Source organism: Lampris incognitus, chromosome 11 (genome assembly GCF_029633865.1).
Source record: "Lampris incognitus isolate fLamInc1 chromosome 11, fLamInc1.hap2, whole genome shotgun sequence".
Classification (NCBI taxonomy): domain Eukaryota; kingdom Metazoa; phylum Chordata; class Actinopteri; order Lampriformes; family Lampridae; genus Lampris; species Lampris incognitus.
Window position 1 is genome coordinate 36665647 of NC_079221.1, and position 18134 is coordinate 36683780.

Below are 18134 nucleotides of genomic sequence, written 5' to 3' on the forward strand. Positions count from 1 at the left end.
GCCCCACCCCATGTGTAGCGTTGCCCGACATGTGTAGCTTCACCCCATACTGCAGGCTGAAGCTGGATGTACTTGGTGGCCCATGCCATTTACCCCAGATCCCGCTGTGGCTATATAGGCACCCCTCCACAGAATACCCCTGCCAGCTCCCCATCCAGGACTGCTGCCAATTACACTTCCTACGATGACCAGGCTTTGGGACCCTGAACCAGGGTGTCGGGACACTGGTATATTAGTCAACTGCAAGTCTCCTAATTCACAAATTTTCTTATACATATACTCACACATAGCTGCAATTTACTAAATCCATGCACTTTTCAACCCCAGCCCCCTGTGACTGCATAATACATATTTCTTATTGGCTGTCACAGCTGCCAAATGACCAAGTTGGAGGGTTCATCATATTGTGTCCAATTCTTTCTGAATCCTCGACCAAACTTCTATCATTCAGTAATGCGAATAACAACAAATGAGAGCGAGGAAGTCATATTCAGATAGGAAGGTAAAGCTGATACACATTTGCTGACAGCCGCCATTTTCAAACGTCCTCAAAAGAATTCGCAGCAATTTCTGCATAGCTTGTTGAGGGCGGTGAATGTAAGCCAAGTCATTTCAGGGAAAAGTCGTCACAAAACAAGAACAACGACTGGCCCTGCCCCTGTGTTTGAATGCAGAAATGTGGGTGGGGGGGTATTTTCTGGCAATGTTATTGTTCAGGAAAGCTAAAATAATAGTAGCTGTAAGAGTCATCGAGATTTCTGATTGAATGCTGTTTTGTTGCACTCGACTAAACGATCAGCCCTGTCTCCTTGTCTCTCTGACCTCCTGGATGTCTCACTGGGCATTACCAACCTCTGTGTGTGCATATGCATGTGTGCGTGTGTGCATGCGTTACCTGGGACTGAGTTCAGGGGGTGCACTACTGAAGCTGACCACTGGTATCTGGAGGGTGGCTGGACGGGAGGGGTCCGAAGGGGCGCGGAAAGGCCTGGGGGGCAAGAGGGGGGAGCGCAGAGGGGAGTTGAGACCCCTGCTAAGACGGAGTGGAGAGCGGGGAGCACAGGACACCGAGCTCTGCTCCTCATCACCTTCTTCATCCTCCCTTATAGACGGGAGCTTTTTCACCAAGCCACCGTTACTCTCCCAGTCCACCTGAGAGAGAGAGACAGCGAGGGAGAGAGAGACAGAGGGCAATCAACAGATTGAGTAAAGTCAACATGTATTGTCGGGGCGTCCGGGTAACGTAGCGGTCTATTCCACTGCCTCCCAACACAAGGATTGTCGGTTCGAATCCCTGTGTTTCCTCCGGCATAGTCGAGCGTCCCTACAGACAGAACTGGCCGTGTCTGCAGGTGGGAAGCCGGATGTGGGTATGCGTCCCGGTCGCTGCACTAGCGCCTCCTGTGGTTGGTCGGGGCGCCTGTTCAGTGGGGAGGGGGAACTGGGGGGGATAGTGTGATCCCCCCACGCGCTACGTCCCCCTGGCGAAACTCCTCACTGTCAGGTGAAAAGAAGTGGCCGGCGACTCCACATGTATCGGAGGAGACATGTGGTAGTCTGCAACCCTCCCCGGATCGGCAGAGGGGGTGGAGCAGCGACCTAGATAGCTCGGGAGAGTGGGCTAATTGGCCAAGTACAATTGGGGAGAAAAGGGGAGAAAATCCCCCCCCCCCTAAAAAAAAGTGCTGTTGGCTGGTGTATTTACAGCCTAAGACCTGTAGGAGGCAGACAAACACAATATTTAACAGCGCTATACCAGCAAACTTAAAAAGTTTAATATCCCATCGATTCAGTATGCTTCCTCCCCTGACAATACTTAACTTTGGCCGGAGCTTTCATCTCAAATGTGCTACAATGTAAACTTCAAACAGTGGAGCACCTGCGTTAACAATACTGACCAACAGCAAGGAGGTCAAAGGTTACACCTTGGGAACGACATGCAACAAAATGTTCAGCAAGACTTTCCATGGATGGTGTAGAAACGAGGAATGTGAGATAAGTGCTTCATAAACAACACGGAGCTGCGACGGATCTGTTTTTTAAATCGCCGCTTTCATCTCCCTGCTGTAAACGACGTTGGGTCGGCCGGGCTGAACAGATTGCTGTGTCTCACGGTTTCAATACCGCCGTCTGCCATCACTAACACACGCCTCTCGGCCCTCGCCCCGTTCCTGCCGCCCCGTGCTCGTAAATATCAATAATTCAAACTGTCCTCAATGTTGCTGCTGGGTCAGTGACTTTTCCAAAAATAAATACCTTTCAGAAGAAGGGGTTGTTTTTTCTGACAATGAGCTCTCCTAAGAGCTCTCTTCTCAGCAAAGAACGATTTTTTTATCACGGTGTGTGTGTGTGTGTGCGTGCGTGCGCACGCGTGCGTGCACGTGTGAATCTTGCCTACATGATGAGACAAACTGATTACATTTCCAAGCTTGTAAATGATGCCACTGTTGCTAAAATTAGCAGTCACATCTAGTCATTTTCCTGTACTGGCTTCAAAAATCACATCACGTAGGCCGAGTCCTTTACATAGACAGGCTGTTACAGTGACTGATGGACGCGCCTCGTACCTCAACATGTGACCAAGCCAACGCCCCACCACTTCCCCGCTGTTGCCCTGCTCTCTCTCTCTGAGGCTTGCCCTCCCTTTGCTCCCCTATCTGATTTAAAGTCTCTCTCTAACTGGCACCCCTGCCTGCTCAGCATTTTCTCTTTATTTCCCCCCTCTCTTTCTCTCTGCCCTCCTCCCCGCTACACTCCACCCAGTCAACCCTGTTTTCCCCGCGTGCCGGTCGACTTATTTTTAGCTCTCGCTTTCTAATCTTAGCTCACCGCGCCAGAGGAAATCAAGGAGTGCGCCGTGATGCGTGGGTGTGATGTGTTGTGCACGTGCTGCATCGCCGCATGCGAACGAGTGCCAGTCTGCATGTGTGCGTGCCGTCGAATACAGGTTGACATTCACCCTCTGTATATGTCATGGACTCACGCTTTATGTGCCAGTCTATGGCTTCCATCACAGTGGGTGCTGGACAGCACGCTTGAAATGGGGGGGATACAGTGAACAAGAGCCCATGGTTGCGGTTTTAATTGCCATCAATTATCCTCACACGTTTTTCATTTAACAGAGTATACTTGTGTGCATCTGTGTGTAGTGTGTGCGTGTTGGTGTGAAGGCTTGGGCATGCTTGAGGGTGTGTGCAGATGCGTCTGCATGAGTGTGTGCTCTTGGGCACATAACTATAACAAAATGGCACTTTCCCTGCTGTTGCTAAAATTATTAACACACACAACGTGTCTGCAATGTTTCTGATGCAGAGAGGGAGGGGAGCACACGAACATGGGGGAACATAATGTGCCATAACCCTCCTCACTCTTTGTAGCACTGCACAGTGGACTGGGTTGACTGGTTGCTCTGGCACATTGTGTCTGCCCCCCTCCCCAATTGCCCCCCCCCCCAAAAAAAGGCTCCCGGGGACACGCCGGTCAGTCAGTAAGCTCTGAATCTGCAGGGAGGGACAGTGACGAGTCCAACCGTCACTTAGATCATATATTTGCTTTTTTTTTGTTTTGTTAATGTGATATCCTCAGCTACCTTCCCTGCTGCTCAATACATCTCCTCTTCCTCCTCTAATCTACAAGCTACTTGCTTTCCTCCTCTTCTTCTTCTGTGCCTTCCTCTCCGTATCTGGATTCTTTGGGCCTGCGCAGTGTTTCTTTAACTTTTACCCATCTCCATTTTCTCTCTGAGGAGTTTCTTTTACAGTGTTTGTTTACTAAGGAACAAGGGATCTAATTTTTATAGGGTTTTTTTCTACCTTTCATTGGTTTTGGCTCACTGCACTCACTGTTGCAATGTGATGACAACACACACACACACACACACACACACACACACACACACACACACACACACACACACACACACACACACACACAGCTGCTGGTATCAAACGGATTTGCATACATAACCAGTTTGGACATCTGTGCCGAACACCCAGTAGCTGTTGCAGACATTCCCATTTGTGCGAACTTACACATGTGCGTCTATCTAACATGCACAAAAAACATCTGCGAACACAGCCACACAGTGCAGTCATTACCACATTCTGCAGTATGTGTGTCATGCCCCTAGGAAGCAAGCAGCACTGCAGCAGAAAGCAAGGGAGAGAGAGAGAGAGAGAGAGACGTGCCCCCCCCCTCCCTTTTGTCTCTCCTCCTCTCTCTCGTTCCCTTTCAGCTGGCTAAGCTATTTATATCTGGCAGGATCCAATCTTAGCAGCGGCTGCGGGGGACACAGCCAGTCAGGGAGAGCCCCTGCCTCCCCCTGTGCTATTCTTAGCAACAGGGATGGCTTCAAACAGCAGCACACAGCTATTCCTGTCTCTTTGTTTTACACACTGCTGCTCCTGCTGCAAGCCACAGCCTGAGCCAGAGAGAGAGGGAGAGAGAGAGAGAGAGAGAGGGAGAGAGAGAGAGAGAGAGTGTGTGTGTGTGTGTGTGTGTGTGTGTGTGTGTGTGTGTGTGTGTGTGTGTGTGTGTGTGTGTGTGTGTGTGTGTGTATGTGTGTGTTGGCAGCAGATGAGAAAAGCACTCCAAGGCTAATATTGTCTAATTGTAATATGTGTCTGTGTGTGCACCCGAGTTTGTGTGTGTGTGCGTGTACGTCGTTGAGACTGTGTGAGGGTGTGGTTGTGCCCACTCGTGTGAACGTTGACTTCATGGTAGATGGGGAGGGGATTTGGGTTTGGGTTTGACTTCAAGCACCAGCTCTGAGCTCATACAGCAGAACATTGTGTGGCAGTTAACTCAGGATGGATAAATTGGTTCCACACCCCAAATGCGGACACCAAAAGACTAGAATGAATGTTTGGTTTTAGTCTTTTTACACGGGTTTTAACTCTGGTGTTTTTAAGGCATTGTTTTAATAAATGGGTTGCTGTGTCCTCATTGATGATCAGTGTCCCCGTCTCTGTGCCGGGGAACCCAGGTAGTGGCAGCAACCTTACCATATTCATTCATTCACTATCCAAACCGCTTATCTTTACTCAGGGTCACAGGATGCTGGAGCCTATCCCAGCAGTCACTGGGCGGCAGGCAGGGAGACACTCTGGACAGGCCGCCAGTCCATCACAGGGCCAACACACACACACACACACACACATTCACACCTAGGAATAATGGATAGATGGATGTATGGATGGATGGATGGATGGATGGATGTTTGTATTAGAAATACACAGTGCAGCATGTTCTGAGACTATGCACTTACATCGGAGTTGTGTCCTTCTCTCAGGTTGTACGTGAGGTCGTGCTGTATCTCACTGATGAACTTCTGCGCATACTCGGGGTAGAGTCGGAGGACCTCGCGGAGACCCTTAAGGCTGATGTATTGCAAGTCACAGTAGGTCAGAGCCTTGACGTTGGCGTTGGTCTTTATCACCTGCTCCTTGGTCAGGGAGTCCGAGCCAATGAGGTCTCCTTTACCTGGGGAGGCAGACACACATGGGAAATGGGTGTGTAAAACACACACACACACACACACACACACACACACACACACACACACACACACACACACACACACACACACACACACACAAGCAAACATAAAAAATATTCACTAGTTAACAGAAAGAAAGGTTGACAAAGCCAGACAGAGAGACGTACACAGCCGAACACACAGGCTTGTCTTTGAAGCCATCATTTGCAGCGTGTGCATTTTTCCAGCTATCTCCATTAAAAAGAAAGGGCATCAGCATCAGAGAGGCCTGTTGGCCAGACTAATTACACACACAGGCTGTTTGTGCTGCAGATCATCAAAGAGACACGAAGGGAGCGGACTCTGAGTCATTTCAACAGGATCAATCACCAAAATAGCCCTTTCCCTATTTGGAAATGAACTGCAGCACCCTAAAATTGGGCAGCGTGCCAGACAGTGATATAAATAATCTGCTGATTTTGTCTCCTCCCGCTATTTTGTGGCTATGTGGCATCCCGATTATCAAAATAGCGAGTCCACCAGGATAAAATCGCAAAAGTTACTTAACGCACATCATTTTTTATTTTTTGGGGTATTTCTGCAGACAAGTAGGTTTCTTTTTTGGGCACTGTCAGTCATTGCTTTTTTGTGTGTGTGTGCAGATCTACTACTACACGTTTTCCTTCCTATAGATTACAGTGACTTCTATTGTAGATTTCAAAAACCTTGCTGGGAATGCAAATAATTTTCTAGGTATCACAAAACCAACCACTGTCGTAAACAAGTCAATGGCGATTTCAAAGGACAATACTCCTGTGTAGTACAATCATCTTCAGGTAAAAATGTAAAAATTGATAACAATATATATTTTTTTGCCAATATATCCCTTAAGTCACTGTGAATCTTAATTTTTTCAACTATATAAAATATAACAATATATTTTATAGTCAACATTTTACTACATCATTGTAATACCTATAAACAGAAAAACCCTTGTTATTACTGCGTATTTGTTTGTTTTTATCTTTCATTGTTTCATGTATACACTATTCACAAAAATAGAAATGTGTCATTAGCTAACTGTTTGGGGACAACTGCAGCCAAACTGCGAGGTGTGTGATGGACACAGCCCTCTGCAGTATGAGTAAAAAAAGAAAAGGAGAAGCACAATGGGCGCTTGAGGGTTTTGTGTGTGTGTGGGGAGGGGGCAGAGAGAAGGAATGATGGATTGTGGAGCAGTGCCATAAGAGAGGGATGGGCTGATGGGTGAAGGCTAGGAAACAAAGACGAAGAGCAAGAAGGGATGAAAGAAGTGGCGGGGGGGGTGAGAGAGGAAGTGAGAGAGGGGCGGGGGTTCGGAGTGCTGCAGATTGGCACAGCTGCCAGAGAAATGGATGGGAGAGAGGCAAGCAGTAGGCGGGGGTAGGAGACATGTGCCTTATGAGCAGCAGCCTCTCTTGTCTCAGTCTCCCCTCTCAGTACTCCCACCCCCCATTTTGCACCACAACTCAGCTGCTGTTGTCTTGGTCACAGACCGGTGGGTGACCGGGCTGAGAGTGACAGCAGCGTCAGGGAAACCTTTAATTAATAAGCATGGGCTATATTGAGCTGAACAGCTGGATGAAGACTTGGAGCAGGTTGTGAGACAGTGTGCCTGGCTAGACTTTAGTGTAGTGTGACACAAACCAGTTTTAAGTGACAGAAAAAAGTGAAGGAGGCAACGAGAGTTCAGAAAGGACTTAAAGGACAGCTTTGCCTCTTTTGAAATCAGACCTCATTAAAACATTGCCAGGCGTCACTTCCAATCATACAAACAAAATCTTTAATGATTGCTTGAGCTTTGAGAAACTTGCCACTTTGCTGAATCTTCTTGCTGGGCTTCAACACAGTCCACTGAGGTGTTAAAGCCTTCAAAAACCACGTCTCCTTTTTGAAAACCTCATGGTATAGTCAGATGTATCTTCCTTCCTTCCTTCCTTCCTTCCTTCCTTCCTTTATTTATTTATTTATTTGTCTATCTACACCCCTCCCCCCGGTTGTATCCGGCTAATTATCCCACTCTTCAGAGCCATCCCGGTCGATCCGGGGAGGGCTGCAGGCTACCACATGCCTCCTCCGATACATGTGGAGTCACCAGCCCCTTCTTTTCACCTGACAGTGAGGAGTTTCACCAGGGGTACGTAGCGTGAGGGAGGATCACGCTATTCCCCCTAGTCCCCCCCCCTCCCGAACAGGCGCCCCGATCGACCAGAGGAGGCGCTAGTGCGATGACCAGGACACATACCCACATCCGGGAGACCCGACCAAGCCGGAGATAACACGGGGATTCGAACCGGCGATCCCTGTGTTGGTAGGCAATGGAACAGACTGCCAAACCACCCAGACGCCCCCAGAAAAACCAGCGTTTTTCCTGCTATTATCAGATTTTGCGCAGTGCCCAAGTTGACTGAACATGAAATATGGAAAAAAAAGGTGTTAATATGCGGCGCTCAAGCCAAAAAAAAATCTACCTAATAAACGAGTTTTGCCTGTCAGTCTGTGGATGTGCCTCCTTGGTGGACCCTCGCACGAAAGCAACCAAGTCTAATATGAAATGACAGAGATCAGGCTATCATAATTTCAAAGCCGTTCTTAAAAGACTTCAAATGAGTTTAACCGTCATGGTTTTCATGATATTGTAGTTTGGAAAAATGAAAGGGAGGAGTTGCACTTGTTTGCCGTGAAGGAACTGGAGGTATTGTCACTGGGTTTGGGAAGTTTGTTTAATGTGGAAAAGAGAAGTTTGGGGTTGGTGTAGCCAGAGTGTATGAGGTGAGAGTAGTAGGTGGACCGGGCTGTGATGAGAGCATCTTTGTATTGTTGACGGTAGTCTGTGTAGGCTTGGAGATGCTCTGTTAAACCAGTTTTCTTGCAGTCCGTTGAGCTGGCACTTACAGGATTACATCTGACTGAGTTCAGGAGTACACCAGGGAGCCGAGTGCATGAATTAAACTATTTTGGTTTGATGGGGGCCAGCTGATCAAGACAGGAGGCGAGTGAGTCAGTATGATAATTGATGATTTCAGAGGGATGATCAGACAGCAGGGGAGGGGAGGCAGACATTTTACTGGCAAGAGAGGCAGAAAGAGTTAAGGGGAGATAGCTTTGCGATTTCTGAAGGATATTATGTGTTTGACTTTTGGGATGGGGATGTCAATGTCCATGGTGATTGCGAGGTGGTCAAAGATATTGAGGTCAAGGCTGGAGAGTTGATGTATTGTGAGACCAGTGGAGCAGACTAAATCCAGGATGTGGCCATGGCTGGGAGTGGGGAGTTGATATGTTGTGTGATGTTGAAGCATTGTAGCAGTTCCAAGAATTCTATGGCAGATTTACAGTCAGTGTTGTCAGTGTGGATATTAAAATCACCCAGGAGGAGAACGGAAGGTGAGATGGCACATAGCTGGGTCAGAAAATCAGAGAAGTCAGAGAGAAAGGAAGGGTTAGTAATGTCATTTGTTGTTTTTAGGCAGTCCTCGCAAGGCATAGTGATAGTAAACCGGTTGATAGATGATCATAGAAAAGAGAGTTAGCTCCAATTACCCAATAGCTCCATCATTTGAAGGTTGAGTCCTCATGGGTCTCACCAGTGCAGTAATTGATGATCGGGTAAAAATCCATACAATATGCAAACCATAGCCATTAAACCAATTAACCAACCAATTAATTAAAAGGATCCAAATGTCTCATGGAGTGGTTGAAAGTAGGCAGAGCCACAAACAAAATAAATGAAATGTTTTATAGGAGCTACCAAGATGATTTCCGGCTGCGACTGTGATTAATCCTACTCTTGACATTGTATTTTTATAAGCGGGGTTTTAAGATTGAAGACTATGGCCCTTCCGTGTAGTGGCGAGCTGAATAAGATGAATTATTTTTTGGTTACTCCAGTTCTCCTGTGCTGGATCAGCAGTGAATGATTTGCTGGCTTACGAAATACGATCGACTTCTCATTTACTTTCAAGACTCATCTTTTGACTGAACCATAGATGTGAGTCACGCATGCACACATAAGAAAACATAGCTCAGTCATGGGAAATGTTTTGTTTCTACTGAGATGATTTGCAGTTGTGACTCTGATTAATCCTACACTTGAAAATTTATTTTTAGAGCGGAGTGTTAACATCGGAGACTATGCCACTCCCACATGGTGGGGAGTCGTGCATGCGCACTGTTGACTCGGATCGGGCAGCGATGAAGAGCAACACTGGTCGAGCGAGCTAGAGGGTGAATGGAGAGAGGGAGTGGCAATGGCGAGACCAAATGTTTTTCAAAGGTTTTTAATCACTGCAACCATGAGAGATTGTTTATCATACACTCGTAACTGTGCACAAAATATTTTAGGCTGATAGGTCCAATAGTTTGAGAGTAGCCATGGACACACACACGGACACACACACACACACGCACGCACGCACGCACGCACGCACACACACACACACACACACACACACACACACACGACCAAATAAATAAATCCCTCCCGGCTACCGCCTGGCAGAGATAACCAATCTTTCAAATTATTCCCAATCACCATCACTATCACCATCATCATCATCACACTCATCATCGTGATCGTCTCCTTAGGTTTACCCTTGGTGACTCCCTATATCCACCACTGACCAGTCTCTTCCTCTTGAATTAGCACAAAGACCTGACTCACAATTCTGCACCTGACCAAACTCCACTAAAACAATGAGTTTTGAACCAGTACTTAAATGGTCTGGCAGCAGGAAAATGCAGAATTTGTGTTTTCATCTGACACAACTCGTTTTAATGTTGACATGGTTACTAATGTTTCCTAAAAGCCAGTGTAGGTGCAGAAGTGTTAAGGTCAAGGTAGGCTCTACCATGTGCAGTGTTTACTGGGTTTTGCACAGCTCTGCTCCACTCCATCCACACTTAAGTCAAGGTGCTTTAATAATGCAAGATCTATGTATTATTCATACCAACACAGCATGTTTGTTCTTCCAATGATGTGTGTGTGTGTGTGTGTGTGTGTGTGTGTGTGTGTGTGTGTGTGTGTGTGTGTGTGTGTGTGTGTGTGTGTGTGCGCGTGTGTGCACATGTGTGTGTGCGCACACGCACGTGTGTGTGTGTGTGTGTGTATGGGTGATGAATGAGATCAAATATATGGGCCAGGGGCTTGACATTTGAAGATAAATCCTCTCTGACACACAGACACAGAGCAACATATGCGCACACACCCACACACCCACAGGTACAGACCATTGATCCAATACCTTTTGACCTTTTGAGAAACTGACAAGTACATCTATCGATGCCATACCCATAAAACACATACATATGAGCTCCTTCTTCTTTCTGTCTGGCTTTTTTTTCTTCTTTCATCCCTTCTCTCTCTCGGTGTCTCTTTCATCACACACAAACACACCTCAGAAAGCCTTGTGCTGTTTACTGGCTTAATGTTGCTGTGGCTTTGAAGCACATCCAGAGGAAATTACATTTCCAGCATGCAAGAGAGATGGCTCAAGGAAGGTCTCTAAGCTGTTGACACTATGTGTGTGTGTGTGTGTGTGTGTGTGTGATTGATCACAGGATGTTGTGTCCAACTTTCTCAACAACCACACATAAAACTTTGTTGATTTGCTGTTATTTTTTTTGTATATGGATGTGCATGCACAGGGACACACGTGAATACTTCCAAATATCCGAAGCTGCTAGTAGATTGATTTGTGTGGTTGATTTTACTCTGTGAGACAAATGTGAACTGTGCTCAGCTGGACACTTGCATCACAGTGAGAATAAGTGGGGGAAAAAAGCTTGGTTTCCAGGTTTCAAACAGACCTCAAGTGCTTTGGACGTCTTTGAGGCTAAGCCTCAGCTCCCAGGGCAAGTTTCATGGTCCTCTGCTTTTTATAAATAAGAATCTCTGGCAGTGAACAGGAAGTGACAATCCTCATCAATCAAATACACAAGCTGATAAGAACAAGAAGGGGAAAAATTTACAAAATAAATAAGCTGTCTGAAGTGTTACACTCATCCAGGCATTAGCCATAAAAAAAAACTACTCGATCAATCTTTGTTAGCATTTGTATAATGCTGCTACTGTACAGCCTTATACATTTATCAATGCACTATTCTAGCCACTGACATGGTGAGCTGGCATCGAATGAGTGTATCCTGAACCAAGTATTGATGGATGATTCACCCAGATAAATACACTATTGCAAATCTATCAGTCTATTGGTCTTTCAGTCTGTTTGCCATATGTCTGTCTATTATCCATATGTCTTTGCATCCATCCATCCATTCATTCATTCATTCATCTTCAGTCGCTTCTCCGGGGTCGGGTCACGGTGGCAGCAAGCTAAGTAGGGCACTCCAGAAGTTCCTCTCCCCAGCAACGCCCTCCAGCTCCTCCTAGGGGATCCCAAGGCATTCCCAAGCCAGATTGGACATGTAGTCTCTCCAGCGAGTTCTGGGTCTACCCCAGGGTCTCCTCCCAGTTGGCCGTGCCCAGTAAACCTCCAAAGGAAGGCGCCCAGGGGGCATCCTGATCAGATGCCCGAACTACGTCAATTGGCTCCTTTCGATGCGAAGGAGTAGCGGCTCCACTCCGAGCTCCCTCCGGATGTCCGAGCTCCTCACCCTATCTCTAAGGCTGAGCCCAGACACCCTGCGGAGGAAACTAATTTCAGCCACTTGTACCTGCAATCTAACCCTTTCGGTCACTACCCAAAGCTCATGACCATGGGTGAGGGTTGGAATGAAGACTGACTGGTAAATTGAGAGCTTTGCCTTCCAGCTCAGCTCCGTCTTCATCACAATGGTCTGGTACATACAACAGCCACATTACTGCTGATGCTGCACCAATCTGCCTGTCAATCTCCCGCTCCATCCTACCCTCACTCGTGAACAAGACCCCGAGATACTTGAACCCCTTCACTTGAAGCAAAAACTTCATCCCCAACCCGGAGCGGGTAACCCACCATTTTCCATCCAACGGGAACATAACTGTTTTTCAAAAGTGAAGCGTTCACATGCACATTTGACCCTTTTCCAACACAGCAAAGTCAGACTTTTACTTAGCATGCAAACACTTAGGAGGGATACCTAAGGTAAGAAAAAGGATGACAACTGTAGCAGATGTAGTGTAAAGAATAGCCTTAACAGTGTTATCTCTGAAACAAGAAACGCCAGAGCCCCGTTGATTACATTGTGTGCTGTGTTGGAACGACTCATAGGAAAATATGTGAGTAAGGTATGATTCACAGAAAAAAAAAATAAAAGAAGAATGAATGAGTTGTAATGTAGATAATAATTTTGTATGGGCAGTGATGGGAGAAAGAGGCCATGACCTCACACAACATAATTTTCTCCACTCTGATTTCCACCCATGCTCTGTCTGGGGAATCGTTCTCCTGTTTAATATGAGGCTTCACCGGGTCAAGTCTTTACACCCCCAGAGCCGGTGGGTGAGGATACACAATTACTTCAAAATATTATTACACATTTACCAGTGCAAGCACACACAAGCATGCGCACACACGTACAACCTCTCACACCAAAAAACTTAGACCGATTCATGTTTATTTTTTCCTTCTTTCACCACACTTCTGCTCTTTCTCTCTCCAGCTTTAGATGTTTTACTAATGTTCCCAACCATAGATTTCAACCACATGCTTAAGGCAATAATGAAAACTCGTTCTCGGTGTAACGAAGCCAGCAGCTCATCTTCTCTGTGTCAAGCAACTAAATTCCAAGCAGGCAACTTCACATTCACAGAAAGACCTCCTTACTTGTACTTGTGCACAAATGCGCCACCTTACTTAAGTTTACACACACTTGCATATTAACCCATGCGCCTAATGGATTTGCGCTTGCACATGGGCAAACAAACTGCTATGTGCCAGGCCCCTGAATTGTGTCTTGAGTCATTATACATCCCCACTCCCACAAGCATTCATGAAAATTAGCAAACAAACCCCAAACCAATGCTTATTACACTTTACGTACAGTCAAATAAATCCACAGGCAATGCTGCAACTTTTCTATATGGACATATCTATAGTGCACATAATCCCCACAAATGACGGGTCGGGCAATTGGAAACCAAAGCTTTTGTGCTATGCATGCAAAGTGAATGTAGTGCAAGCCTGTTGGACCTTAAGATGTTCATGCAACAAAAACCTAATCTTCTTTCCCCCATTCATCACAAGTTACAGGATACAATCTGAGCTTTGAGCAAGATTTGGTAGTTAAAAGTTATTTATACTCTAAAAGAGCCTCTTCTACCTACTACTACTACTATTGTTGGCTACTCCTGTTAGGGGCACCACAGTAGATCATCCATTTCCATCTCTTCCTTTCCTTTGCATCTTACTTTGTCACGCCAGCCACCTGCATGTCCTCCCTCATCATATCCATAAACCTGCTCTTTGGACTTCCTCCTTTTCTCTTGCCTGGCAACTCCATCTTCAGCATCCTTCTCCAAATATCCCAATATAGCTACAGAAATTCAACCTGCCTCAGGAACTGTTGATTCAGTTCTACACTGCAATAATCCAGTCTGTCTTCTGCACATCCATCACTGTCTGGTTTGGTTTGGCCACCAAACTGGACAGGGACCGACAACAACGTCTGCAGAGAAAATCATTGGTGCCAACCTGCCCTCCATTCAGGACTTATACACCTCCAGACTCAGGAAACGGGCAGGCAACAACACTGCAGACCCATCACACCCTGATCACAACCTGTTCCAATTCCTCCCCTCTGGCAGGCGCTACAGAGCACTGTACCCCAAAACAATCAGATATAAAAACAGTTTCTTTCTGCAGGCTGTCATTCAAATGAATGCTTAACACTGTCAAATAAATACAACCATTTTATATATACTGTACATTGTATGTATACTGCTGCACTCTGTCATGTCCATCTACCTCAGACATGTATGTAAGTAACCTGCTAACATCTATTTCAGCATCTCTGATATATTCTCTGCACCATTGCCCTTTATCACATCATGTTTCACCTGTATAAGTCAATCCTTGTGTATATATCTGAAGATTGTTGTGTTGTAGTGTTGTTATTCTATGTTAAGTACCCACTGAGAGCCATGAAACTGGAGTCAAATTCCATGTATGTGCAAACCTACATGGCCAGTTAACATGATTCTGATTTTGATATACCCAGCATCTCTCCTCTGGACATGTCCAAACCATCTCAATCTTGCCTCTGTTGCTTTGTATCCAAACTGTCCAACCTGAGCTGTCCTCTAATATACTCATTCTAAGTCCTGTCCATCTTTGTCACTCCCAATAAAATTTTGACATCTTCAACTCTGCCATGTCCAGCTCCACCTCCTGTCGTTTTTTCAGCATCACCATCTCCAAACCACACAACATAGCTGGTCTCATTACCATCTTGTAAACCTTCCCTTTAACTCTTGCTGGTACCCTTCTGTGACAAATCACCCCTGACACTCTCCTCTATCCACTCAAACCTGCCTGCACTCTTCTTCTCCTCTTTTCCACACTCACTGTTATATTGAACAGTTGACCCCAAGTATTAAACTCATCCACCTTCGTCACCGCTACTCCTTGCATTCTCACCATTCAACTGTCCTCCCTCTAATTCACACATAGGTATTCCATCTTGCTCCTATTGACTTTCATTCCGCTTCTCTCCAGTGCATAACTTAACCTCTCCAGGCTCTCCTCAACCTGCTCCCTACTCTCTTTACAGATCACAGTATCATCCATGAACATCATAGTCCATGGAGACTCCTGCCTGACCTTGCCGTCAACCTGTCCATCACCATTCTAAACAAGAAAGGGCTCAGGGCCGGTCCTTGATGTAATCCCACCTCCACCTTGAACCCATCTGTCACTCCTACCACACACCTCACCATTGTCACACTGCCTTCATACATATGCTGCACCACTCCTATATACTTCTCTGCCACTCCCGACTTCCTCATACAATACCACACCTCCTCTCTCGGTATCCTGTCATATGCTTTCTCTAAATAAAAAAAACCCCACAATGTAACTCCTTCTGACCTTCTCTATCAACACTCATAGCAAACATTGCATCTGTGGTGCTCTTTCCTGGCATGAAACCATACTACCGCTCTCTGATCATCCCCTCTCCTTTTAACCTATCTTCCACTACTCTTTCCCATATCTTCATGCTGTGGCTGATCAACTTTAGACCCCCATAGTTGCTACAGCTCTGCACATCACCTTTATTCTTTAACACTAGAATGACTAAGATGGTCATTATGGCCATTTTGGATTTTCAAAGTTTAATAACTTTGTGAGAAAAAAAAGATACGCCTGCTGCTCCATGAAGTCTCCTAAAATTGCATTAAAATTAGTTTTAGATCAATTGCACAAAAAAAATGAAGTTACGATAAGCTCTACCTAAAATGACCATGGATGGTCAACATGACCGTCTTGTAATTTGCATGTAATCATGTGGGTCATGTCACTATTTATGATGTGTTTTGGTCGCATCATTTCCTTCGTGAATTTCCTTTCTCTGTCCTAGAAAAAAAAATAGCATTCTCTAGTGCAGAGAAATAGTCCAAATTTGATTTTTGATTATTGCCAACATGTCTGGTTACAGACGCTGTTACAGATGCACCATGACTTCCACCGATGCATTGCAGTATTTACAGGCATTGGACAGCGGCCATTTTAAATTGTTTGAAAGATAGTATAAAAAGTTGTTAAAAGTTTAATTTTGGTTTCAGTTAGTTTCATAACAGACATAATAACATATGCAATGCATTAATATCTCAATTAATTATTTATCTTGACAGAACAGAGTTTAAAAACCGGCGGTCATTTCGACCACATGGTCGGTTTAGGTAGGAGTGATCCTGGTCATTCTAGTGTTAAAACTGGTACCAGTATGCTTCTTCTCCACTCCTCAGGCATCCTCTCACTTTCCAAGATTGTGTTAAACAATCTAGTTAAAACCCCTACTGCCATCGCTCCTAAACATCTCCATACCTCCACGGGTATGTCATCTAGACCAACCGCCTTTCCACTCTTCATAGCTGCCCTCACTTCCTCCTTGCTAATCCACTGCACTTCCTGATTCACTATCCCCACATCATCCAACCTTCACTTTTGCTCACTTGTTTCATTTATCAGCCCCTCAGAGTACTCGTTCCACCTTCTCAGCACACTCTCCTCGCTTGTCAGCACATTTCCATCTCTATACTTCATCACCCTAACCTGCTGCACATGCTTTCCAGCTCGGTCCCTCTGTCTAGTCAATCGGTACAAGTCCGTTTCTCCTTACTTAGTGTCTAACCTCTCATAAAACTCGCCATATGCCTTTTCCACTGCCTTCACCACTCTCCTCTGTATACTTTGCTGTACTTCTTCATTCCACCACAAAGTCTCCTTGTCTTCCTTCTTCTGTCCAGATGACACACCAAGTACCTTCCCTAGCTGTTTCTCTTCTGTTTTTCTTGTTTCTATTTGTTTCTATTTTCTTGTTATCTTGTTAGTTTTTAGTTTTTTTCTTACTAGAGCACGAGTGTCTGTAGTAGAACCCAATTTCCCCTCAGGGATGAATAAAGTATTCTGATTCCGATTCTCACTATTTCTGCAGTAGTTTCCAAACCATCCGGCAACTCTTCACTACTACCCAGTGCCTGTATTAACTCTTCCCCGAACTCCAAAAAACAGGAATCAGGAATCAGGGACACTTTATTTGTCATTTCACTTACATACATGAAATGAAATGAAATGCCGTTTCCCCCAGCCCACAGCAGTACAACACAAAGACAAAAACACATCCAAAACATACACGAACACACATATCCAAACTAACACATCCAAACAAAAACAAAAAAACACACTCTCCAAGGGAGCAAACGCCAGCCAGGATGACTGTCAGAACCACCGGTCTGCATGGGCTAGCAGTTAGCTTAGCCCACTCCACTTCTGCATACTGTCAGAACGCCCTCGACGTTTCCTCCTTGGGCACAGCTCCAGGCAAGGGCCTTGGTCCCCGGGCCCACCGGACAAAGCAGATCAAGCTCTCCCAGCTGATCCAGCGCCAGCTCCCCCAGCCAGACACCCTTGACACACCTCCCCGCACTCCTCATGACGACATCAAAAACATCTCAGTCAATGCCAGGTGGGGCTGTCACCAGACCGCCCTCGGTGTTATCGGAACTGCTGGTCTGCATGGGCTAGCAGTTAGCTTAGCATGCCCTGCTCTCCCAGCCGATCCAGCACCAGCTCTCCCAGCCATCAAACGAAGACAAAAATTAGACGCAGACACTGCATAGACGGCAATGGGTGAGGCCGCTGCAAATGTGAATTCGCGCCACCATGTTCTGACACTGGCACTGGGTGAGGCCGCTGCAAACACAAATTCGCACAGCCATCTTCCCACACCAGAAGCGGAAACCTGGGAACAGTCTTCCTTCTTCAACTTCCACCATTTGATCCTTGACTCTGCCTTCACTTGCTTCCTGTTCTTGATCTCCAAAGTCACCATCTGATGCTGCCTAGTTATGTTCTCCCCTGTCACCACCTCGCAGTCTCCAATCCCTTTCAGAGTATAACACCTGCATAAGATATAGTCCACCTGTGTGCACATTTCTTCACTCTTATACATCACCCTGTGT

General features: G+C 45.9%; 1 protein-coding gene across 1 annotated transcript in view; it reads right to left on the reverse strand.

Moving 5' to 3' along the window:
- Positions 1-18134, reverse strand: part of kcnh3 (potassium voltage-gated channel, subfamily H (eag-related), member 3) — a 74271-nt gene that overhangs the window by 2494 nt on the left and 53643 nt on the right. The window contains exons 10-11 of the mRNA XM_056288916.1: positions 5267-5481; positions 896-1152 (exon numbers count right to left, since the gene is read on the reverse strand). Coding sequence (XP_056144891.1) covers positions 896-1152; positions 5267-5481 — 472 coding nt within the window. The remainder of the gene's footprint in view (positions 1-895; positions 1153-5266; positions 5482-18134) is intronic.